We start from the raw sequence: 26,173 nt of genomic DNA on the forward strand, positions 1-26,173 counted from the left end.
TCTATTGTGTCACAACGTAGCGTTTATTTGAAATTAACAAAAATGTAACCTTTTTTGTCTAATGATCTTTTATTTACAACTTGCAACAATCCCAGTCATCTTCCAGACATTTTCCAGACGTTGACATAACGTGCATTTCCGGTACTGAATGAAAGGTTATAATATATCTTATACAAACGTCAAAAATACGTATTTTCCGGACATTGGAATCAGGTGCATTTTAGGTGCTGAATGAAAGATAAAATACATATTTTACGGAAGTTGACAAGTTGACATTTACAGACGTTGAAATGTTTTTCCTTCATTGATTCTATGGCCAAATTTCAACCAATAAAGGAAGTCCAAAAAAGTTGTCTGAAGTCAAAAGCTTAGTGGCATAGTTCTCCCCATTACCATGTAGAGTAGAAAATGGATAGCTCTACCTTGATGCACACTTTATTAGAATATAAGGGACTACTCTCTTATAAGTAAAAAACAACAACATTACAATTATGGGTTAAGAATCATGTTTTAAAGTGCAGAACAGGCCTTGATGCTGACCACATCAAACTGCTCCCCCTGGCACCTCCGAGCCCCCACCTCACATGCTGACATTGTCACAGCAACAGCACTGTCTGGTAGTTTGACACAGAGCTGGACAGAGGTGTCAAAGCACTCCTCCTGGCAGGAAGTGAGCCCCTGATCCGACCAATCACAATCACTGTCCTTCACCAGCTTGAAGCTCCGCCCCAGACACTGCAGAGCTCCAAGTTGACACACGCCCAATTTACTTGTTCTGCCTGTGTGGAGGGTGGCACATAACTGCAGGGAAGGCCTTTAAAGAGAAAAATAATCCGATTAAAATATCTTGTTTATTTCCAGGGTTGTATATACTTAGTTGTATTACCCTGTCAAAAGTCAAGAAATGTGAAAAGACTGCAATTAAAATACTCACTGGCATTGGTATGGAAGCTTACACACACACTGACTCTTTCCTGGTGTTTCCCATAGTTTGCAGTTCAAGGCAAGTGGAAGGGTGGGGCCCTTTGGCACTGGCACACACAGAATAAACACATCAAAATTCATATTTAATGGAATGGGATGCCTCCTCATTTAATTTCAGAGCAAAGATGGTAAGATTTTGCTTTCTAGATTCCCATGTAGCAGTTGAATCTCTTGATCTCTTACCTTCTCTGCACCTTATGCTGTCTGGGGATGGAGACCACTGCAGACTGGAGCTGCAGACGATCTCTGCCATGCCCTCTCTCATCATCCCCACAGGACAGGACAGGGACACACTGTCCCCAATTTGATAGATCACTTTCCAAGGAGTGCCTGTGACATCATTCTCAAGGGACGGAACATCACATGTTGCACCTAGAATAGAGTTTGAGCAAAGACAGTACAGTATGAAGATAGGCTAAAACTGCTTCTCCAATAGAAATCCCCAATCAAACTTGTTGGCAATGTCATGGCGACGTTGGCTAGCTAAACTCATGCATATAAGCTGTGCATGTGCAGTCTCCCAAATCAACGGCACGAAAATGAAAACGGGTCAGCTTGTCACTTTTGCGAAGTCAGAGTAATAACATGTTCAACTACTTAAGACCTTGTCTCAAATCTAGGTTGTGTCTTTACATTTTGAGAAAATTAACATCTAAAGATGAATTGTTCACTTCGCTCATTGACTTCTCAAACCCCAAACTCCAGCCTGGTCTGCTTCGCAAGAGTTCCCGGGAAGTCTTGCGATGTTGCGCCTCTGGGTTTAGAAACTCTGTGGTTTGAGTGAGTCAGATCCAACATCAGTGTTTTAAAAAGTTAACCCTTTGAGTACCTACTCTTGCACTCCAATGGTCCTCTGGTCCAGCTGTTGTTGTCAGTGCACTCAGCCACAGTTTCTCCAGTGATGTAGTGGCCCTCTATGCAGGAGTACTCAATCTTACTGCCTACAAGGTATACATCTCTGGGGCTCTAGATGCAAATACACATTGATGCTTTTTCACAACATACAGTAGACAAATTCACACACACTTCCTTGAAGGTTATTGAATTCTGCAATAGATAACAGGAATGGAAAGGTGACCATTACCAGGACAAAGCCATTCCTCAGGGCTGGCGGGGCTCTACATGCCTTCGGTGGACTTATAGAGAGAACAAAACACTGAGGCTCCATCATCCTGCAGACAAACACACAGTCAACCCCCATACTCTGAAGCAGATGTGGCAACTGTTATAGTCTACTGAGGTTATTGTAACTGTAGCTACTGTGCTAAGGTGTGCTGTTGTTCACAGCGTATTTGGTGAGAGGTTAAGTTTCCTCACTGTAAATGTTGTAGGTCTGACTCTTCACAGGAAGTATGTTCTGTGGGCAGCCCCACACAATGGAGGCCCCCTCGCCTGGGAGCAGGGTTAGTGCAGGTCCTAGACCTTGACAGTTGACTTTGAGAACAAGATCCCCATGACGACCAGCAGCTCCAGCTCCCATGGATCACCCCTTATAAAAGACAAAGCCAAAATATCACATTTATAAGTCAATCATTATGGATAAATGTACAACAACATCATACATTGATCTTAAATCTTGCTGGCTCAGTGTCAGAGGCAAGGGGCCTGTAGGAACAATACAGTGTCAGTGGACAAGTCATTACAGGAAGTGAGCAATTTATGGTTGTTTTACCTGGCTGCTCCCCTATAACAGTGCCACTTTCACAGGCAGGGCCCGAGGTACCAGGCCTGCAGACACATTTACACTCTGTGCCAGTCAGCAGGGGCTGCCCGTTGTTGTGGCAGGGCCGGCAGTGGCAGGGATGCTCCTCTGCCAGGTACTCCTCTGTAGCTCTCTTCAGATGGAGCTTCCTCAGCCCGGCACACTGCACCTCCTTCACCAGCTCATACAGAGGCCGCAGCTACAATATGGATGGACTTGATACAGTATAACATGACGGCATCCCAAAAAATGTGATAGAAATTGACTAAAAGGTTTATAGTTATATGAGATATATGTGATTATGCTACCTTCATGTTGATGACCTGAGGGAAGTCCTTGACAGAGCGGGCCCACTGGTCATACATTTGTCCATTGGCCTCAGGGTTCTCCAGGTCCAGGACACTCAGGCCAGCTATGAAGGATGGGTCTCCACCGATTACATTGGTCTTAATAGGCAGCTTGTTGTTGTTATACTCTGCAGACAGGATCATGGTTGACAGAGGTGATTACATACAGTACAATGCATCTGTTATTGTCCCTTCAGACCTATTCAATTCAGTACCTTTCTATTCTTAACAATTCAGACTAGTTGATATTTTCTAATACTGTGTTGTTTTTGATTCATTGTAGCACTCGTGGTGCATACCGTGTGTATATATGGTTTACTAAGGGTGACATAGAAACTTGTAGACCTACCTTTAGAGGTCTTGAGAGAGTCCACCAGTTTTTCACATGTGGTTTTGACCTTTTTCCTGAACAAGCGGCGCTTCTTCTTCGTAACACACCGTTGGTACTCTGTATCTGTTGTGCCTTCAATCAGAGAAAGTGGAAATCAAAAATAATGTGTAATGTATTCAATGCAATGAATACCATATTTAACTGTTATGTGTCTCTATCTGGTGAGAAAGGGGTCCTACTCACTGGTCTCTTTGAGGGCCTCGTTGTCAAACTCCAGCAGGGCCTGGTACTGGCCCCCCAGGGCCCCCTCTGACAAGTAGTGGGTGCCATAGGTCTGCAGGAGGGAGCGGTAGGCTGGGTAACTGTACGTGGTTGGGAGGGAGGACAGCGCCTTCCAGAAGCCCTCAGCCAGAGTGACGTACTGGGGCACGGTGTTCTGGAACTGGGCTAGCTCCACCTGATTCTTTATGATCAGCAGCCTGTGAGACTGGCAGAAGAGAGGGACACGCATATAAGGCCTAACCATCATACTTTACATACTCACGCAGGGCTATATTGTCATCAACCAGTTATAGTCTCAGTGAGTCACTTTGTCTTTGTTGAGCTCTGTGTGAAAAGTGCGGCGATCATGTCCCCATAAGGCATTGTCCTGGATGTGCTTCATGTAGGACCAGGAGCTCTCATAGGCCTCATCGCTGAAGTCATTCTCAACCACCACCTAGGAAGAGATCTCACAGATTGTAGTTGTATTACTTCACCAGTAAGTTACTACCTGTTACTAAACCAAACCTGCAGTCCCATATAGTATAGTATGGCTCACCTGGAAGTTGTACCTGAGGATACTCTGAGGCAATCTGTAGAAGGTCTTGTGGTCTCCACTGAAAACCTTCCTGCACTGCCCTCCGAAGCTTAGTGTGTTAATGACACCAGACCTGAACTTCCCTGTCAGCACATCATACCTACAGGGGACAATACAAACCTTAACTCGGATACCTATCTGCACATCTTCAACACTGGATTATCGCATCAACATGTTGAGAAATACAGTATAGCCAATGCAAAGTGACCATTAAGAAAAACACAAGCAAAACTCATCACATCAAATTTGCAAGATGTGTTGTACTATACATGTCATATGATGTTAGTGGTAGAGGGGGGCCTGCCTACCCTTTGCCAGTGTGGTCAGAGTTGGGAGGAGTCTTGTCCAGGTCACAGACATAGTGGCTATTGTCAGCATCACAGTGTCTCTCGTCTGTCCCGCCCTCCTCACAGTCCTGGTCTCCGTTACATACCAGAGAGAGGCTCACACACTGTCCTAAGATACACATACAAGTACATATGTTGTTGTTGTTTATGAATCATATATGCACATACATACACATCGGTCGCCTGTATGAGATGAAAATACACATACTAAACAATACACTAATTCAGTACAAAGTGCACAAATAGACAAAAATTACTTATTTTTACTGGTTTCATGTGGATTTCAAAAAGTACCTGCAGAACAGCGGAACCTTTCTCCACAGCCTGTGCCCAAGGGACATCCTTTCTTGGGGACACACTCTTGACTCTGAGAAGCCTCCCCAGAGCATGGACTGCCCTGATACTGGGCAAACTCCTCAACAGTCCGTGTGCGGACCTATAAATATTCAGAACACATCAATATTAATACATGCAAGTTTTAAAAAATACCTTCCTTTCTTGAAGTCCATGCAATGAAGTGTGTGTGTGTGTGTGTGATTGACTGTGTGTACCTGTGTTTTTGTGCAGCCATCGCATTCAGACCATTCCCCATAAAGTCCCCATCTGCAGTTCACAGGGCGCTCACAGCTAAGTGGACGGATGGAAACAATCATGTTCAGCTTTTACGTAGAATGGTAAATGTCAACCATGAATGTCACATTCAGGTTCTCAGTACATACCGAATGTGAGGGAGAAGGGAGAGTAACAGAGTCAGACAGGACAGAGTTACATCCAAGTTCAGCTAGGAGAAATAATGACATTCACAAGGTCAGATTGAGTTATAGTAATCATCATTCATGTTGAGCGGATCAGTGAGAACTCCTTACCTTCATAATGCACACCACAGAGACAGACAGGTCTTTTCCTCTGGCCCAGCACAGTGAGCCCAGCTCATATAGCCAGTGAAGAGAGAGCTTACTCAACAGCACCCAGAATTCAGGACATTCCACACTGGAGAAACACTCATGTTCTTTCCCCCAGCCAGACAACAATAAGGACCCATTTCCCCCTCCCTTGCTTGATGCGTAATTAATGGGGGCCTTGTAGCCCTGTGCCAGCAACAAACCTAATAAGTATATTTCTATCCATTTTGCCATGGGCTTTTATTCATTTCTAGCAAAAGTATTGGTGGTGTCAAGGTTTTTGTGATGGTATTAGGTAATAATGCCTGTACAATCATGAAATAAATGTGCTTTTCTTCAAACAGCACCTGAACTTTGTTTCTGAGTTGGGAGGGAGTTACGCAATCATTGTTTTTCCAGGATGAGTCTCTCTGCTCCACACAACTGGTGCAAAGGTCACAAGCCTGTATTTACCCAAGTTAGTAGAGCCAAATTGTATGAGTTTTTCTACTCCAGTTGCTCCCAAGCAAATGTGTATGTAATGTATGACTGACTGTATGATATCAACCAGACACAATACAGCAGCTGACATACTGACATACATCATCCCAAACTGAACAAAAACAATTGTATGTTTAAAAAAAAGAAGATAATTACCAATTTAACAACATGTCAATTTACACCTATAAGATCTGATCACAGTCAGACCACAATGTGTATTTTAATCATGTACACCTGTCTAAAAATGTACAGGACAAAGGAAACATGTTAAAACCATGTATAAGTAAGGGCCTAAGTAACACAGCAACATGGATGGTGCTGAACACTTGTCCCACAGGACACCAGTACAAGAAAGTATGAAAATGTATGCACTCCTTACTGTAAGTCACTCTGGATAAGAGCGTCTGCTAAATGACTAACATGAGAAATAGAAATATGAATAAAATTTGTTTTTACAATATGCACAGTGTAATCACACATTTAGTCCACCAAGTAATTTTTTAAGTTTAAGCTAAAAAAAAGTGCAGCTAGGTCCAATAAACCCACATATCAGGCATGGCATTGCAGTAGGCCTATTCTGAAGCTAGCCTACTGAGATGATTGAAGGCAGAAATTGCTGTTGTATTGCAGCTGAAGGACATGCTGTAGATGAGTATCAGACATCCTGTTTCGCTGAGAGGTAAACAGGTTTCCACCATAGCTGAAAAGGCTCTCAACTGGGGCACTGGAGGGCAGTGTAGTATTGCACTTCAGAAAACAGTTCCGAACTACGGGGAACGATTTCAAACAATCCAAAGACTTGTCTTTTTCTTGTATTTTTTTCTTTTATTATTGTTAACCCATCCACCCTCTTCAGAGGACACATATTTTGTTTGTTTTTACAGCTTTTCTGCTACACATACATTTTACATTGACATTTTACATAGACATTTTTGTACACATTTTGCATAGTCGCATTATACGGGCCTGCAAAGTGATGTGTAATTCCTATTGGAATCAAAGCAGACTTTTTTTAATCACCCACAACCTGCATTCAGAACGACTGCCAGGGTAGGGAAGACCATCTCCTTAACAGATGCAATAACTCCATCACGTTGGACTAGTTTAGAAAACTGTATGTTATTTATCTTTGTGTAGCATCAAATGTATCAACCAATCAATGTGATATTACAGCAAAACAAGCAATTCTGAGAATCTACCTGCAATAAGGCATGCTGGGAAATATTCTATATGGTTCTATGTAGAACCTTTCTTGCCTTCCAAAGAATCATCAACAAACCTTTTCTTCTAAAAGGTGTTATTTGGATGTTAAAACCCTTTGCCTTACAAAGTACCCTTGTCTACCAAAATGGGTTATTCTGATCCAATCGGTTCTTGGTAGAACCCTGTCCATCCACAAAGAACCGTTTTGGAACCCTTTTTTCTAAGTGTAAACAGTACATTTGACCTTTCAGCTTCCAGACAACCTAACAATGACAAATGGTTTGATGAAGAATGCAAAAACCTAAGAAAGAAATTGAGAAACTTATCCAAGCAAAAACAGAGACCGAGAAAACCTGTGCCTATGCCTTCAGCATGTCAGAAATCAACTCAATGTGATTGAAGAAAATTGGAACACACTAAACGAACAACTATACAAAGAGTTATCTATCCAAAATGGAGATGTATGGATAAACCGTTTCTATAACAAAGAACAAAGAACAAACAGCATAAACATGATCAATTACAAATCTTAGAATCAGACAATAAGAACCCACTGGATTCTCCACTTACCTTGAATGAACTACATGACAAAATACAAACTCTCCAACTCAGAAAGGCCTGTGGTGTAGATGGAATCCTAAATTAAATGATAACATACAGTGCCTTTAGAAAGTATTCACACCCCTTGACTTTTTCCACATTTTGTTGTTACAGATAGAATTTTAAATTGATTGAATTGAGATTTTTGTGTCACTGACATACACATATTAAACCCCATATTGTCAAAGTGTAATTATGTTTTTAGACATTTAAAAAACATTAAAAAACAATGAAGAGCTGAAATGTCTTGAGTCAATACATATTCAACACCTTTGTTATGGTAAGCCTAAATAAGTTCAGGAGTGAAAATGGGGTTAACAAGTCAAATAATAAGTTGCATAGAATCACTCTGTGTGCAATAATAGTGTTTAACATGATGAATCACCTGACGAAGCTATGACAACGGTTTTTATTCATGTCTGAACTGCAGGCTATGTAATTTTGGTGCTTAAATGTGTAAATAACTATTTGTAGTCGTGTATGTTATATTAAATATTTACCAGCAGGTGGCGCTTTAATGTTGCCTCTGGCAGCTTGAGCGCGCCTAGGATAGACGACCAGACATCCCCCACCATCCTCCGCAGTCCACACTAAAAAAAGCAGCTGCCTGCCAGAGATTTTTAGAATCTCTGTGCAAGACAGAAAAAGCTATGTGTCTTGCTACAAGTTGCAACCTGTTCTCAACATTACATATGTCGAATATGGCCACGTTTAAATTGTTTGTTTTTTTAAAGCCATGAACGTTTTTGGTTGTGGTCTACCAAATGCAAGTATTCCTGTCTTCAGCCGAGACGAGCGTTTCGCCTTTGAAGAAAACAACAGCGATATACAACTTGCTGATACGGTGAGTAGTTTGAATATATATTAAAACCAGGGTTAGGTAGTATGCAGTATTTTGTTGTTCAAAGAAGTTTATTCAATCTAGCCTACTGCTTATGCCCACTTTCGGTTAAATTGTGTGTGTATGGGGAGGTTAAAATGGAAATATTTTAAAGATTTAAAGTCACTTTATGTATTTTAAAGTCTAAAACACATGACTGTCCTCGTAAAATTAAGAATATGATGTTTGTTGATATCTTCTTCAACAATCAGTCTAAATGATAATGCTTCCTCAAATGTGTATGTATTAATGAACATACTAAAATTTCATTACGAATACGTATACATTTAAACACTGGTAATCAAATACACACTTTGGATTGAAATAATTACTTTTCTACTGAAAGGTCTTCTCCCCCTTTGAACAGATTTGACCATTTCCTTTAGTGTAGCTCAGTGGCGATTTTAGCATGTACATCTTGGTGAGTCAACAACAACAACAAAAACCTGGGGTGCATGCCAGCAAAGCCACTACACAACACTAACCAATACATTAATTGCACTATAACGGTGACAAACGGAGTCCCAACAGCAGTCCCAATACCTTAACACTTAACAGCCTCTTACTGGCTGACTTGCTTAAACAAATGTGGTTTCTACTGACAATTGAGATGTACAAACTATGGCATACGGGGACAATGAGCAGATAAGAGGCTATCCGTAATTTCGATGAAGACATTAATGAGTGAGCTAGGACGGATGTAGTCAATATAACTATTTGTTCAGCACTTTTGAAATGTACAGCTACAGAATTCAGAACATGGGCCGTTCTTACACTGTTCTCCCTGTACACCAAGTCAGAACCGTAGGATAAATAAATGGGGCATATGAAGCAGACAATGAAAGCTCTTACAATATTCGATGATTACATTTCTCAAAAACAGGTTATAGGCTACATGTGCACCACCAAGTCAGAACAGTAGGTGAAATTAAGAGATGAAAATAGACCAAATTATTAGGGTGAGGCACATGCGCTACTAACAGCTTACTACACAACATACACTTAGTATTACTTTCTTAGCTACAGTATACATATCTCCCTGGCATATTTCATCATTTATGCAGCAGCATCAAGACATTTTGGTACTCACCTTGTTGTGCTGTGCTCACTTGAACAGGAAGGTGGCGCGTGGCGGTCCTTCGTGGGCAAATTTTGTCATCAAACTTGTCATCAAAGTCTGGCACTCTCTGGATTTATGGTGCTTTCAAGACAACTTTGAACTCGAAGAAGAAAAAACATTGAATCATGATGGTGTCAGTGATCTTCAGGTCAAATCTCTAGAAAGAGGCCCAAGTTCCGAATTTACAATTCCGAGTTGGTGAAAGTTCAAAATGTATTTTCCCAGTTGTAGCTTGTTTTTCCCGAGTTCCCAGCTGTCTTGAACTAACTAAAGTCAGATTTTGCAGTTCAGAGCACAAATCATGCTTCATTGATAGTATGTCCAATGTTGAATGTTTATCATTTTAACTTCTTACCGTCTCACCTGGCCAACATCCGGTGAAAATGAAGAGTGCGAAATTCAAACTGCAGAATTATAAATATTATTTATCTTTCATAAAATCACAAGTGTCATACATCAAAATAAAGCTTAACGTCTTGTTAATCCAGCCGCTGTGTCAGATTTCAAAAAGGCTTTACGGCAAAAGCACACCGATTATCTGAGGACAGCGCCCCGCATACAAAACCACGAAAAACATATTTCAACCAGGCAGGTGCGACACAAAAGTCAGAAATAGCGATATAAAAATGCCTTACCTTTTGATGATCTTCTTCTTTTGGCTCTCCAAAAGGTCCCAGTTACATCACATATGGTCCTTTTGTTCGATAATGTCCTTCTTTATATCCATAAAAACTCAGTTTAGCTGGCACGCTTCAGTCAATAATCCACCCAGTTTCCCTCCATCAAAATGCATAAAGAATGAATCCAAAACATTACTAATAAACTTTTCCAAACAAGTCAAACAATGTTTATAATTAAACCTTAGGTACCCTAATATGTAAATAAACTATACAATTTAAGACGGACAATCGTTATTGTCTTTACTGGAGAAAAATACCAAAGAACGCGCTCTCATTCACACGCTTGGAAACACTATACCCAAAATGGGAGCCACCTAGAAAAACTACAATTTCTGGCTCATTTTTCCAAAAAACATCCTGAAACTCTTTCTAAAGACTGTTCTACATCTAGTGGAAGCCCTAGGAATTGCAATCTGGGAGAACTTCGCATTATAATAAAAGTGACAGCCATTGAAAATAGTGGTAGGCTGAAATTATTTTTTAAGGGGGATGGTTTGTCCTCGGATTTTTGCCTGCCATAATCAGTTCTGTTATACTCACATACATCATTGGAACAGTTTTAGAAACTTTAGAGTGTTTTCTATCCAAATCTACCAATTGTAGGCATATCCTAGCTTCTGGGCCTGAGTAACAGGCCGTTTACTTTGGGCACGCTTTTCATCCGGACGTGAAAATATTGCCCCCTACCCAAGAAATCAAATCAAATTTTATTTGTCACATACACATGGTTAGCAGATGTTAATGCGAGTGTAGCGAAATGCTTGTGCTTCTAGTTCCGACAATGCAGTAATAACCAACAAGTAATCTAGCTAACAATTCCAAAACTACTACCTTATAGACACAAGTGTAAGGGGATAAAGAATATGTACATAAAGATATATGAATGAGTGATGGTACAGAGCGGCATAGGCAAGATACAGTAGATGGTATTGAGTGCAGTATATACATATGAGATAAGTATGTAAACAAAGTGGCATAGTTAAAGTGGCTAGTGATACATGTATTACATAAGGATGCAGTAGATGATATAGAGTACAGTATATACGTATACATATGAGATGAATAATGTAGGGTATGTAAACATTATATTAGGTAGCATTGTTTAAAGTGGCTAGTGATATATTTTACATCATTTCCCATCAATTCCCATTATTAAAGTGGCTGGAGTTGAGTCAGTGTGTTGGCAGCAGCCACTCAATGTTAGTGGTGGCTGTTTAACAGTCTGATGGCCTTGAGATAGAAGCTGTTTTTCAGTCTCTCGGTCCCAGCTTTGATGCACCTGTACTGACCTCGCCTTCTGGATGATAGCGGGGTGAACAGGCAGTGGCTCGGGTGGTAGTTGTCCTTGATGATCTTTATGGCCTTCCTGTGACATCGGGTGGTGTAGGTGTCCTGGAGGGCAGGTAGTTTGCCCCCGGTGATGCGTTGTGCAGACCTCACTACCCTCTGGAGAGCCTTACGGTTGTGGGCGGAGCAGTTGCCGTACCAGGCGGTGATACAGCCCGACAGGATGCTCTAGATTGTGCATCTGTAGAAGTTTGTGAGTGCTTTTGGTGACAAGCCAAATTTCTTCAGCCTCCTGAGGTTGAAGAGGCGCTGCTGCGCCTTCTTCGCGATGCTGTCTGTGTGGGTGGACCAATTCAGTTTGTCTGTGATGTGTACGCCGAGGAACTTAAAACTTACTACCCTCTCCACTACTGTTCCATCGATGTGGATAGGGGGGTGTTCCCTCTGCTGTTTCCTGAAGTCCACAATCATCTCCTTAGTTTTGTTGACGTTGAGTGTGAGGTTATTTTCCTGACACCACACTCCGAGGGCCCTCACCTCCTCCCTGTAGGCCGTCTCGTCGTTGTTGGTAATCAAGCCTACCACTGTTGTGTCATCCGCAAACTTGATGATTGAGTTGGAGGCGTGCGTGGCCACGCAGTCGTGGGTGAACAGGGAGTACAGGAGAGGGCTCAGAACGCACCCTTGTGGGGCCCCAGTGTTGAGGATCAGCGGGGTGGAGATGTTGTTGCCTACCCTCACCACCTGGGGGCGGCCCGTCAGGAAGTCCAGTACCCAGTTGCACAGGGCGGGGTCAAGACCCAGGGTCTCGAGCTTGATGACGAGCTTGGAGGGCACTATGGTGTTAAATGCCGAGCTGTAGTCGATGAACAGCATTCTCACATAGGTATTCCTCTTGTCCAGATGGGTTAGGGCAGTGTGCAGTATGGTTGAGATTGCATCGTCTGTGGACCTATTTGGGCGGTAAGCAAATTGGAGTGGGTCTAGGGTGTCAGGTAGGGTGGAGGTGATATGGTCCTTGACTAGTCTCTCAAAGCACTTCATGATGACGGAAGTGAGTGCTATGGGGCGGTAGTCGTTTAGCTCAGTTACCTTAGCTTTCTTGGGAACAGGAACAATGGTGGCCCTCTTGAAGCATGTGGGAACAACAGACTGGGATAGGGATTGATTGAATATGTCCGTAAACACACCAGCCAGCTGGTCTGCGCATGCTCTGAGGGCGCGGCTGGGGATGCCGTCTGGGCCTGCAGCCTTGCGAGGGTTAAACTAGGAAAAGATACCCTTAATCTTAGATTTGGGACCCCACAGCCACTCCACTGAATAGCAGGCTAATGATTGCTTTGCCATGCTCGCAGTTAGCCTCTGATTCCTTGTTGAATTTGTGATTTCCAACTGACTGTGTAATGTTTATGTCCAATGACTGATGAGCACCAATACGTTTTATCTATAATTTCTCTTCAGTATTTCTCTTCATATGTCAATGATTAAAAACTATTTGCCAGTAGATTGTTGACTTGATTCATGATGATGACTGCTAGCTAATATTTTAAAAGTACGATGTTGACATGATCAATCCAATCAATGCTACTGTATATATAATGTGATTTGACGTTGTTTTATCTGTGGCTAATACAACTCTATGGCAGTACCCAAGAAACTTGAATTTTCTATCTCTACCCCTAGACTTGGCAGTGATGTAGTGTCCCCATGAGTGACAGAACACTGAGCCAATCATGGCACAACACTCCGTATTTTCTGCTGGCTTGCCCCACCACAGATTTGTGCACGAATATTGCATTTTAAAAGCATGTTATATTAAATTAAGTGCCCTTTAATATAAAGCACATGGAGAATTAAATACATCTTTAATATGAAGAAAGACTTGCAAAAGAAATGGCTAGAAATGTTTTAACTGTTTTTTGTGTGAAGCTTTCATTAAATTACCCCTCCCTATTGCACACAACAAGCGTCCATTCTCCTTGTCACAAGGGGATTCATTGTTGATTTAAAATTAAATCATCAACCCTGTTACGGTCAACCATGTTACTTTATTTGGTGCCTAATAGGTACTTACTATAGTCATTTTTTCTATCTAACCTCTTGAGATGGGAGTGTGTTTTTTATGAAGTTGAACATGTGCTCTTTATGACAGAATGCTATAATTGGGTGAAATCAAACATTTGTTTTTTTTTACCAAGTTACATTTTTCAAAAGCACTGAATTGGTGGAACGACCTGCCTATATATTTCATAGAGAGGGGAAAATAACTGGAATGGGGCCAGGATGTAGGAGGGATTGATTTCATAAACGCTGGACACAACTCAGCCCAGAGTTGTTGACTGCAGAACAAATGTCATGTTCAACAGTGGACTGTTGACTTTGTCAGGTTTCAAAATGTGGCCGAACAGTCAAATTCAATACCCCCCAGGAAAACCAGGAATAATGAACAAAGTAGACATCATTTTTATAATGTAAAAAAATTATTTTGTTTGAATTATTGTGTCATCCGGGTTTGTCAGGGCTTGGCAGGCAGGGATATCCTTGTCTGACCAGGTCGCCAGGTGTATGGTGTTTCCTCAGACACATTGGTGCGGCTGGCTTCCAGGTTGGGTTGTGTTTCGGAGGACGCATGGCTCTCGACCTTCACCTCTCCCGAGTCCGTATGGGAGTTGCAGCGATGAGACAAGACAGTAACTACTACCAATTGGATACTATGAAAAAAGGGGGTAAAAAAAAAAGTTCTCCTTACTGTAATGTTCATAACCTGGATTTTGTTTATTATATGGGTCGCGGTGTGTAAATTTGGTGTCCGAAGGCCATTCATTTAACATAAAACTATAAATATTTATAAATATAATATTAAATCACTCAACACTCACTCAATCCTTCTTTTGACCCAGAAATATTTGTGTTGCAAACTATTAAATTAAGGGAGTTATTGATCTCTAAAGTGTAAAAAATATCCTTCAGTGTCACTGTCCGGGTTAAAATTCGAATGAAAAAAGGGATTTTAAATGTAGAAATTCATCTTAATATAAATGAACACCCATGGCATAATTGTGTTAGTGCTTGCAACAATATATAGAATAAGGGGTGATATATTGTACCTAAAAAATATTTAAAAACTTGAATAACTTTTGTCTGGACTTTTGCGCTTCATCAATTACATTCAGTATAACAAAGGTAAAAAGCCATTTTAAAGCATATCACATGATGGTAATCATGTGACATCACAAAGAAGACCCATTGAAGACCCTCTAGCAATGTGATGAGGTGAGTAAATCTCTGAAATATTAGATGATTTCACCTTTTCACCGTCTAGTAATATTTGTGACAAAAAAATGTCCTTCAGTACAACACGGAAAATATACTTTTAATGTTATTTTATAAAATGCTATATATTAAATATGAAAAGTAAGGATAATCTTTATAGGTCAAGGTCATTACTTTATATAGGTGGCCAAGGAACTGCCTGTTAAATATGTTTATGTATGAAATCCGTCCTTCAGTATCATGCTTTTGTCCTTCAGCACAACAAAAGTTTCATGGTATACCACAATGTCACCCATTATGCTGAATGACAGTATCTTTGTTATCCCATGTTTTCACTAGTTACAACATTTAGTCATGCAATTCATATTTACTTGTATGAATACGGAATATTATAATTTTAAATAATTTTATGGCATTTTAAGGTATTTCAAGGCATTATCTTTATACTGTATATGTCGTTGTCTAATAAGAAGAGGGCTGCACAGCACAGACAAAATATTAATGCAGATCCAGTTACTAGGGTGGAAAGACTAGCCAGAAAAAAAGCAAGGTATTCCTTTCATGGTCTCATGCTACTGTCCGCAACAGAAAAGGATGTAATAGGATATAAAGCTAGGTGGATAATACTTAATGTTAAGTTGCACTTTTGCACTGTAGTTAATGTTTAATTTAATTGCATTTAAGGTATAACTGATGGATTATATTAATTAATATAATATTACACACGCACACACAATTATGGATAAAAACTGGATTATGAATTATATTAGTTAATAGCTGCTTCACATTTGGGGCACTATATGAAAAATTGAGCATGTACCAGTTTGATTTGAAGTAGTTTGATGGGCATTTTATGTAGCTATTTTGTGTAGGTATCTTGAAATTGCATTTGTGTACCTGCATTAAATAGACATTTACCTGTTACAGTGTAACAATGTATAATTACAACATTAACTATCATGTAATAATCGTGTAATAATGCAACTTAATGCAATGTAAAGTGTTGCTGCAGGCTCAAATTATAGTAAAGGGATTATTATTAACATTAGAAATGAAATAGTAACAAAACATGGTTGGGAGAGAAAAGGAGATGGAGTTGATTTAACTTTTAAACTTTGATTAAGTGTTTTCATTGTATAGCCTATTATTAATAGACTACTAATAACATTTAATGGATGTGATTCCTATTCTGTGCCAGTGTCATAATGATTACATTTTCGTTTTTTAGCTATCATAGATGAAAGAAGGATGTCAATCCTGATCATCCACCGATCCATACAATGACACAATCTGATGCTGAAAAAAGAGGGAAAAGTGGAGATTGAATCAGAGGAGGCGCCGTGAAAAAAATCTAATAAATGAATGTGGTGATGAACTTAACTCCAGTATCAACTGAAGGAAACTCATTATTATTATTGCTGAAGGAATCACATTTAATCAATATTTGTGGGCCTTAGTGATATGTGTCATTCAGGGTACAGTATATTTTATATTAAAATACAATATCTTTATTTTGTTGACTCAGAGAGACAAAAACAAATCTCAAAGGAAGAAGTGAAAGATATTTTCAAAGATTTTAGCATTTTTTTCAGTGTAAGGTGGAAAGTTTTTGTAAAAAACCTTCAACAAATTATGAGTTGTACCTGTGACACATCAAATATGTGCTATTCAAAATAAAATAATGTCATTTTTTCTGGGTAGTTACATTTCTGCCAGTCTAAGCATGAATATATAACCTTGTGATTATGATAAATGGGCATACAATGACATAAAAAAAACACTTAGTGTTATACTGAATTACATTTTACTAGGGCACATTCATACAAATCACAATAAAAATGAATTATTGGCTTTATTCTTGAATAGAACTAATGTAAGGGCATAGGTAACACTCCAATGAACATAAGAAAGCGTTTTAGGGAATTGTAATTGCTGTTTTATTTTTTTTTCTACTTTGAAAACCTTTTGTCTTTGACCCATATGTTTTAAACTATTATTAATATAAAAAAAGTACATAAATATAAACAGCACATTTTATGCAAAGCTCAAATATTTAGTTTTCTGTCATATTATTCTAGGAATATTTTCTCATTGATGATGCATTTCGGTCATCTACCATGTTATGGACCACATTACGGTAATGAGCAAATGAGCAAATGTTACTTCATCAAGAGCAAAAAATATAATTTTGAATCAGTTAACCATCTGAAGCGTTAAGAACAACAAATTAATCATTCACTTCCCACCATTGCCCAGCTCCAGCACATCCCATTCCCCCTCCCAGTACTTAATGTTTTTTGTGTTCTGTAGGAGTTAAGTCTGCCACAGACTTAAGAAGTCAAACCAAATTTGATTTTTCACATGCGCCGAATACAACAAGTGTAGACCTTACTGTGAAATGCTTACTTACAAGCCCTTTTAACCAACAGTGCAGTTCAAGAAGAGTTATGAATTTAAAAAAATATTTTTATAAAAAGTAACACAATAACATAACAATAACAAGGCTATGTACAAGGGGTACTGGTACCGAGTCAGTGTGCAGGGGTACAGGCTAGTTGAGGTCATTTGTACATGTAGGTAGGGGTGAAGTGATTCTGCATAGATAATAAACAGCGAGAAGCAGCAGTGTACAAAACAAATGGAGGGGGTGGAGGGGGGTCAATGTAATAGTCTGGTGGCCATTTGATGAATTGTTCAGCAGTCTTATAGCTTGGGGGTAGAAGCTGTTAAGGAGCCTTTTGGTCCTAGACTTGGCGCTCCGGTACAGCTTGCCGTGTAGTAGCAGAAAAAACAGTCTATGACTTGGGTGACTGGAGTCTCTGACAATTTTATGGGCTTTCCTCTGACACCGCCTATTATACAGTATATGTCCTGGGTGGCAGGAGGCTTGGCCCCAGGAATGTCCATTTCGCTTTCACTTTTGATACCTGGAAATATGGAAATTAATTCAATCACATTTCATGATAGCCACTCTCTTTTTTATGAACAGTCCCTACTTATTCCTCTTGTGTAATTACATAAACTCCATTAGTTTGCAATGCAATAACATGATTACAGTGTTACTAGTGTAAGCTAACTACAGTGTTACAGCCAGTGATGATCACTATTGCTAATCGCTAACTAGCTAACTGGCTAACTAAATGTCATTTAGCTAAATGCACTATCTAGGGCAAAGCAAACGTTAGCTCTAATATTCTATTTCTATGATTCAAACACCTAAATGTTTTGATCTCTATCTCAAGTCAAATCAAGATCTTTAGGTGAAAAATCACGATTAGATGTTTTGCCCATATCAGCCTGGTAACTTTACCAGTATATGCAAACATTTGGTGGCACAGAAATACACAAAAGTTGATATCTTCTTCAGGAGATGTGCTTTAAAAATAAGTAGGTAGAATATACTATATTAAAAATAAGCTTTGTTTTTACAGCTTTTTCTTTTGTTTTTACATGTACATTCTACACACATTTTATATACATGCCACAAATATATATACATACAGTACCAGTCAAAGGTTTGGACACATCTACTCAAGGGTTTTTCTTAATTTTTACTATTTTCTATGGAATCATGTAGTAACCAAAAAAAGAGTCCAACAAATCAAAAACATATTTTTTATTCAAAGTAGCCACCCTTTGCCTTGATGACGGCTTTGCACACTCTTGGCATTCTCTCAACCAGCTTCATGAAGAATGCTTTTACAACAGTCTTGAAGGAGTTCCCACGTATGCTGAGAACTTGTTGGTCTCCTTCTTGGTCAAATAGCCCTTACACAGCCTGGAGGTGTGTTTTGGGTCATTGTCCTGTTGAAAAACAAATGATAGTCCCCTAAGCGCAAACCAGATGGGATGGCGTATCGCTGCAGAATGCTGTGGTAGCCAGGCTGGATAAGTGTTTCTTGAATTCTAAATAAATCACAGACAGTGTCACCAGCAAAGAACCATCACACCTCCTCCTCCATGCTTCATGGTGGGAAGCACACATGCAGAGATCATCCGTTCACCACTCTTTGTCTCGCAAAGACACGGCATTTGAAACCAAAATTTGGACTCCACAGACCAAAGGACAGATTTCCCCCATTGCTGGTGTTTCTTGTCCCAAGTTTCTTTTTCTTATTGGTGTCCATTAGTAGTGGTTTCAATCTCCTCTGAACAGTTGATGTTGAGATGTGTCTATTATTAGAGCTCTGTGAAGCTTTTATTTGGGCTATAATCTGAGGTGCAGTTAACTCTAATGAACTTATGCTGCTGAGGTAACTCTGGTTCTTCCTTTCCTGTGGCGGTCCCCATGAGAGCCTGTTTCATCATATCACTTGATGGTTTTTGCAGCTGCACTTGAAAAACTGTAAAGTTCTTGACATTTTACAGATTGACTGACCTTCATGTCTTAAAGTAATGAGGGACTGTCATTTATCTTTGCTTATTTGAGCTGTTCTTGCCATAATATGGACTTTGTCTTTTACCAAATAGGTCTATCTTCTGTATACCACCCCTACCTTGTCACAACACAACTGATTGGCTCAAACGCATTAAGAAGGAAAGAAATTCCACAAAATAACTTTTAACAAGGCACACCTGTTAATTGAAATGCATTCCAAGTGACTACCTCATGAAGCTGGTTGAGAGAATGCCAAGAATGTGCAAATCTGTCTTCAAGGCAAAGGGTGGCTACTTTGAAAAATCTCAAATATATTTTGATTTGGTTAACACTTTTTTGGTTACTACATGATTCCATATGTGTTATTTCATAGTTTTGTTGTCTTCACTCTTATTCTACTATGTAAAACATCGTAAAAATGAAGAAAAACCCTAAGTAGGTGTGTCCAAACTTTTGACTGGTACTGTATATATAATTTGATATCTGATTCATTTCTTTTTATTACCCTTTTTGTAGTTAATAAATTAAATTTGAAAACTAAAATATCCTTTTAACTAGCATTGAAAAAGTGAATAATTATTCTATAATTAAACATCTCTCCCTAATTTCCAGACTGGACTTATATAAGGGTATGGCAGTACAGATACCTTTATCTGGTCCGTTTTAGGGTTATGGTTCAGTGGAGATGACACAGTGAAATAACTCATATAACTCAATAACTCTCCTGTCATGTTTTTCTAGGGTCAAACATCATGGCAATCTCCCACATTCTCTTCATCTGCCTCGTCCTCATCCTTCCAGTTTTATCGCAGGAGCCGCCCACCTCTAAACAAGGTACCTTTTGATCAATGATGAACAAGACCAAACTAGAAGGGCTTTCCTTTCACAGGACTATCAATACTGACCTAACATATAAGTCAAGTACTTCCTTTGTATGTAGAATTCCTGCTAAGGACAGTATAGTATGTACACTATATAGTGCAGGATGATATGACACTATGGGTACACGTTATGGATACATACCAGCGGGTGTCATCACACTTTAACTGCGTGGCACACATTTAAGTTAACTCTTAGAGGAATAGATTACTGATATACAATATGAATGATCTCATTACACACTCTGGTTTAAATGTTACATTCAAGATAAATAAATAAATATAATGGTTATTTGTGAAAACTCTGTAATATGCTTTATGATAATGCAATGGCACTGTGTAGTTTATTATACAGACTACTACAACCTCTTAGAACACGTGCTCTAAATAAGCATGCATGCATGGGCACATATCGAGTTCTTCCCAGGAACAGGATTTCCAGGAATTCTGGAGGGGGCAGTGGGAGCAGTGAGTGGTGCACTGTGGGAAACGGTTTAGTTATTCAGACTCCCCCTCTCAACAGATGCAGCGTTGTAATGTACAAAGTTTGAGTGCAGGACGTTCTATTCCTAGGTGGTTCAGGCCTTTATGATGAAGTCACACTTCTCCTAAGTGTTTCTTCATGTTATGCAACATTATACACGTTATATAACTCTTTAGCGCTGACGTATTGAATAGAAGTCTCTTTTGTCTCAGATTTTTATAAGCTTTGGCAGTGGTGCTTTGACAGAGTTATTCTGTTTCCAGTAAGTGGTACTTCATACTGTCAGAATGGGTGAAAGGGTTTGAGCTCCCAGCAAAAAAATATACTAGATTTTATTTTCTGAGAATAAGCAGTACCCAGCCAAAAAGGTTACTGTCTGAGTGAAACAGATGGACATAGAACAGTGCAGGAGGAGAGGACACTGCCAGCTCACGCACACAGACAGAAAATACACATTTTCAATGCTTCCCATACTAGAGTAAACCAAGTTTTTGTCTCACAGAGCTTTAAAGATGTTCAATTGAAGGGGACAACCTTGGTTGCAGCTATTGCTTTAAAGTGTCTACTTAAGTAGCTACAATATATAACACCAGCTGTCCTTCACGTAAGCATTTCTCTACCATAAATGGGAAAAATGTTACTTTGCACATGTAATTGCTTTTGATTTCTGGAACAAACAGAATAGGTAAAGACTCGATGTACATTTATGTTAGGTACATATTTATTTTTAATCACCATCTTGTGAATTACTCTCTGACAGTAGGACTGAAAAGTCAAAACATTCATCCTGACTTTAATCAAAGGGAAGGAGAGGGTTGTGTTTGTTCGGCTGCTGTGTAATAGGAGAGATGGAGGGAGGAAATGGGTGTTTTAATGCGCAGGGTGTTTTAATACACATGTTGCACAAACATCACTCCAAATGAGAAGAAACAACATCGAGAGGTTGGTAAGGCACCATCCCTTTCATCTGTATAATTGTATCTGGCATACGTCAGTGATGCACATAGGAGAGGGAAAATAGTGAATTAGATTCTATAAAGCAAGTGTCAAACTCATTCCATGGAGGGCCGAGAGTCTGCGGGTTTTTGTCCCTCCCTTGTACTTGGTTGATGAATTAAGGTTACTAATTAGTAAGCAACTCCCCGCACCGGGTTGTCTAGGTCTTAATAGAAAGGAAAAACCAGCAGACTCTAGGCCACAGGTGGGCAAACCTTTTGGTCGAGGGCTACATCAGGATTATGAAATGTAATTCAACGGAGGGCCGCATTTTTGGGGGGACCAATTGTTTGTTAAAATCAATTTGCGGGGACCTCCCGAGTTGCGCAGCGGTCTAAGGCACCGCATCACAGTGCTTGAGGCGTCACTACAGACCCAGGTTCGGTCCCAGGCTGTGTCACAGCTTGCCGTGACTGGGAGACCCATGATTTGGCGCACAATTGGCCTAGCGTCGTCCGGGTTAGGAGAGGGTTTAGCAGGCTGAGATTTCCTTGTCCCATCACACTCTAGCGACTCTTTTGGCGAGCCGGGCGCTTACACAGTCGCGAGGTGTATGGTGTTTCCTCCGAAACATTGGTGTGGCTGGCTTCCGGGTTAAGCAGGCATTGTGTCAAGAAGCAGTGCGGTTTGGCTGGGTCGTGTTTCGGGGGATGCAGGGCTCTCGACCTTCGCCTCTCCCGAATACGTACGGGAGTTGTAGCGATGGGACAAGACTGTAACTACCAATTGGATACCGTGAAATTGGGGAGAAAAATATATAGTAATAATGTCTCGCGGGTTGGATTGAATTGCCCAGCGGGCCAGAAACGGCCCGCGGGCCCATTTCTACTCTAGGCCCTTCATGGAACGAGTGACACCTCTGCTATAAATCATCCAGTGCTAGCGCTCATCATCATGTGTACTCTACAGAGAATTACTTTATGCATTTAGAAACCCCTTGATTAAAACACCCATTTCCTCCCTCCATTCCTCCTAGTACACAGCAGCCAATCAAACAACCCTCTATTTCCCTTTCATTAAAGTCATAATGAATGTTTTGAATTTTCAGTCCTAATGTGAGAGATGAGTAGGCTAATTTACGAGATAGTAGAGGACATTTTGTATCAGAAGTGGGGGACATTTTGTAAAAGAGTTCACCTTCCAGCGACTGGAACACTAGAATAACTGGAGCCCAAAATTATATTTTACCCTTGTTTTCTTGGAAAGGTCTGTTTGAAATTTGAGCTTCAACGTCCTGTTGGAGCCAGTGATATCTGCTGTGCACATGGTGTGAAAAAAAGTGACCTCAACTTGGCAGACTGCACTTACTCACGTGGACATTCAAGAACATTCACAAGTACTCACATACAGTGCCTTGCGAAAGTATTTGGCCCCCTTGAACTTTGCGACCTTTTGCCACATTTCAGGCTTCAAACATAAAGATATAAAACTGTGTTTTTTTGTGAAGAATCAACAACAAGTGGGACACAATCATGAAGTGGAACGACATTTATTGGATATTTCAAACTTTTTTAACAAATCAAAAACTGAAAAATTGGGCGTGCAAAATTATTCAGCCCCCTTAAGTTAATACTTTGTAGTGCCACCTTTTGCTGCGATTACAGCTGTAAGTCGCTTGGGGTATGTCTCTATCAGTTTTGCACATCGAGAGACTGAAATTTTTCCCATTCCTCCTTGCAAAACAGCTCGAGCTCAGTGAGGTTGGATGGAGAGCATTTGTGAACAGCAGTTTTCAGTTCTTTCCACAGATTCTCGATTGGATTCAGGTCTGGACTTTGACTTGGCCATTCTAACACCTGGATATGTTTATTTTTGAACCATTCCATTGTAGATTTTGCTTTCTGTTTTGGATCATTGTCTTGTTGGAAGACAAATCTCCGTCCCAGTCTCAGGTCTTTTGCAGACTCCATCAGGTTTTCTTCCAGAATGGTCCTGTATTTGGCTCCATCCATCTTCCCATCAATTTTAACCATCTTCCCTGTCCCTGCTGAAGAAAAGCAGGCCCAAACCATGATGCTGCCACCACCATGTTTGACAGTGGGGATGGTGTGTTCAGGGTGATGAGCTGTGTTGCTTTTACGCCAAACATAATGTTTTGCATTGTTGCCAAAAAGTTCAATTTTGGTTTCATCTGACCAGAGCACCTTCTTCCACATGTTTGGTGTGTCTCCCAGGTGGCTTGTGGCAAACTTTAAACGACACTTTTTATGGATATCTTTAAGAAATGGCTTTCTTCTTGCCACTCTTCCATAAAGGCCAGATTTGTGCAATATACGACTGATTGTTGTCCTATGGACAGAGTCTCCCACCTCAGCTGTAGATCTCTGCAGTTCATCCAGAGTGATCATGGGCCTCTTGGCTGCATCTCTGATCAGTCTTCTCCTTGTATGAGCTGACAGTTTAGAGGGACGGCCAGGTCTTGGTAGATTTGCAGTGGTCTGATACTCCTTCCATTTCAATATTATCGCTTGCACAGTGCTCCTTGGGATGTTTAAAGCTTGGGAAATCTTTTTGTATCCAAATCCGGCTTTAAACTTCTTCACAACAGTATCTCGGACCTGCCTGGTGTGTTCCTTGTTCTTCATGATGCTCTCTGCGCTTTTAACGGACCTCTGAGACTATCACAGTGCAGGTGCATTTATACGGAGACTTGATTACACACAGGTGGATTGTATTTATCATCATTAGTCATTTAGGTCAACATTGGATCATTCAGAGATCCTCACTGAACTTCTGGAGAGTTTGCTGCACTGAAAGTAAAGGGGCTGAATAATTTTGCACTCCCAATTTTTCCGTTTTTGATTTGTTAAAAAAGTTTGAAATATCCAATAAATGTCGTTCCACTTCATGATTGTGTCCCACTTGTTGTTGATTCTTCACAAAAAAATACAGTTTTATATCTTTATGTTTGAAGCCTGAAATGTGGAAAAAGGTCGCAAAGTTCAAGGGGGCCGAATACTTTCGCAAGGCACTGTACATGTGCATATTTATATTTTGAAAATATTAAGTCAAAATGGGGAGTCTGGATGTAGAGTCACAATTTGTGCACAGCACACACACACACACACACCACCTGTGCTGAATCCTCACCAGTCACGGGAAATTGAGCAAGTATGAAACACTTGAGCATTGCCAAGTATTGGATTGATTTTTCCTTTTCATTCCGAGGAAGTTACTGGTAGAAAAGGATCTGGTAAACAAGTTATTTTTAACATTTGGCCACCCTGATGAGCTGCTAACCAAGCCAGTGGTATGCATCTCTCCTCAGAAGAGCCACACAGCTGTGAATTCTCCCTAGGCGCCAGAGCCATTCTACCTGCTATTGTGCTGTCCCTCTCAGCGGTGTTGATGTGGCACATTATGGGAGATGGTACTAATTACTAAAGGACCTAAGTGCCTCTTCAAGGCTATGAACAAATAGGAGTGTTTACCGAAAGCTCCCCTCTCTCTGGGAACACATTCATATAATCATGTACTATAGTACAGACAGACCAGGACAGCGCTCGCCTGATACAGTGGGGCAAAAAAAAAATAGCAAGTTCTCCCACTTAAAGAGATGAGAGAGGCCTGTAATTTTCATCATAGGTACACTTCAACTATGACAGACAAAATTAGAAAACAAAATCCAGAAAACATTGATTTTTAATGAACTTATTTGCAAATTATGGTGGAAAATAAGTATTTGGTAAATAACAAAAGTTTATCCCAATATTTTGTTATGTACCCTTTGTTGGCAATGACAGAGGTCAAACGTTTCCTGTAAGTCTTCACAAGGTTTTCACACACTGTTGCTGGTATTTTTGCCCATTCCTCCATGCAGATCTCCTCTAGAGCAGTGATGTTTTGGGGCTGTTGCTGGGCAACACAGACTTTTAACTCCCTCCAAAGATTTTCTATGGGGTTGAGATCTGGAGACTGGCTAGGCCACTCCAGGACCTTGAAATGCTTCTTACGAAGCCACTCCTTCGTTGCCTGTGCGGTGTGTTTGGGATCATTGTCATGCTGAAAGACCCAGCCACGTTTCATCTTCAATGCCCTTGCTGATGGAAGGAGGTTTTCACTCAAAATCTCACGATACATGGCCCCATTCATTCTTTCCTTTACACGGATCAGTCGTCCTGGTCCCTTTGCAGAAAAACAGCCCCAAAGCATGATGTTTCCAGCCCCATGTTTCACAGTAGGTATGGTGTTCTTTGGATGCAACTCAGCATTCTTTGTCCTCCAAACACGACGAGTTGAGGTTTTACCAAAAAGTTCTATTTTGGTTTCATCTGACCATATGACATTCTCCCAATCTTCTTCTGGATCATCCAAATGCTCTCTAGCAAACTTCAGACGGGCCTGGACATGTACTGGCTTAAGCAGGGGGACACGTCTGGCACTGCAGGATTTGAGTCCCTGGCGGCGTAGTGTGTTACTGATGGTAGGCTTTGTTACTTTGG

At 40.3% G+C, this 26,173-nt stretch overlaps 2 protein-coding genes across 2 annotated transcripts in view; one reads left to right on the top strand and one right to left on the bottom strand.

Moving 5' to 3' along the window:
- c7b (complement component 7b) lies at positions 1 to 5,587 on the bottom strand. The gene is made up of 17 exons (XM_029651406.2): positions 5,437 to 5,587; positions 5,290 to 5,351; positions 5,122 to 5,197; positions 4,865 to 5,006; positions 4,532 to 4,679; positions 4,185 to 4,323; positions 3,954 to 4,082; positions 3,608 to 3,851; positions 3,383 to 3,496; positions 2,995 to 3,161; positions 2,657 to 2,885; positions 2,302 to 2,473; positions 2,069 to 2,156; positions 1,818 to 1,950; positions 1,168 to 1,356; positions 935 to 1,031; positions 1 to 814 (listed from the first exon to the last, which is right to left on the bottom strand). The coding sequence occupies exons 1-17, from the start codon at positions 5,440 to 5,442 to the stop codon at positions 511 to 513; spliced, it is 2,439 nt and encodes an 812-aa protein (XP_029507266.1). The 5' UTR covers positions 5,443 to 5,587; the 3' UTR covers positions 1 to 510.
- Positions 5,588 to 8,310: 2,723 nt separating this feature from the next.
- LOC115122219 (growth hormone receptor-like) overlaps positions 8,311 to 26,173 on the top strand; it is a 28,781-nt gene continuing 10,918 nt past the window's right edge. Inside the window, exons 1-2 of the mRNA XM_029651418.2 lie at positions 8,311 to 8,599; positions 20,115 to 20,207. Coding sequence (XP_029507278.1) covers positions 20,126 to 20,207 — 82 coding nt within the window. The 5' untranslated portion in view covers positions 8,311 to 8,599; positions 20,115 to 20,125. The remainder of the gene's footprint in view (positions 8,600 to 20,114; positions 20,208 to 26,173) is intronic.

This window comes from Oncorhynchus nerka, linkage group LG4, assembly GCF_034236695.1.
Source record: "Oncorhynchus nerka isolate Pitt River linkage group LG4, Oner_Uvic_2.0, whole genome shotgun sequence".
Classification (NCBI taxonomy): Eukaryota; Metazoa; Chordata; class Actinopteri; order Salmoniformes; family Salmonidae; genus Oncorhynchus; species Oncorhynchus nerka.

What these genes read in the sequence shown, in the direction of transcription:
- c7b (XM_029651406.2), bottom strand. An exon ending in AAGGTTCCGCTGTTCTGCAG is followed by an intron (nt 4,680 to 4,864) that starts GTACTTTTTGAA and finishes TGTGTATCTTAG; the next exon opens with GACAGTGTGTGAGCCTCTCT. An exon ending in CTCAGGTCATCAACATGAAG is followed by an intron (nt 2,886 to 2,994) that starts GTAGCATAATCA and finishes TCCATATTGTAG; the next exon opens with CTGCGGCCTCTGTATGAGCT.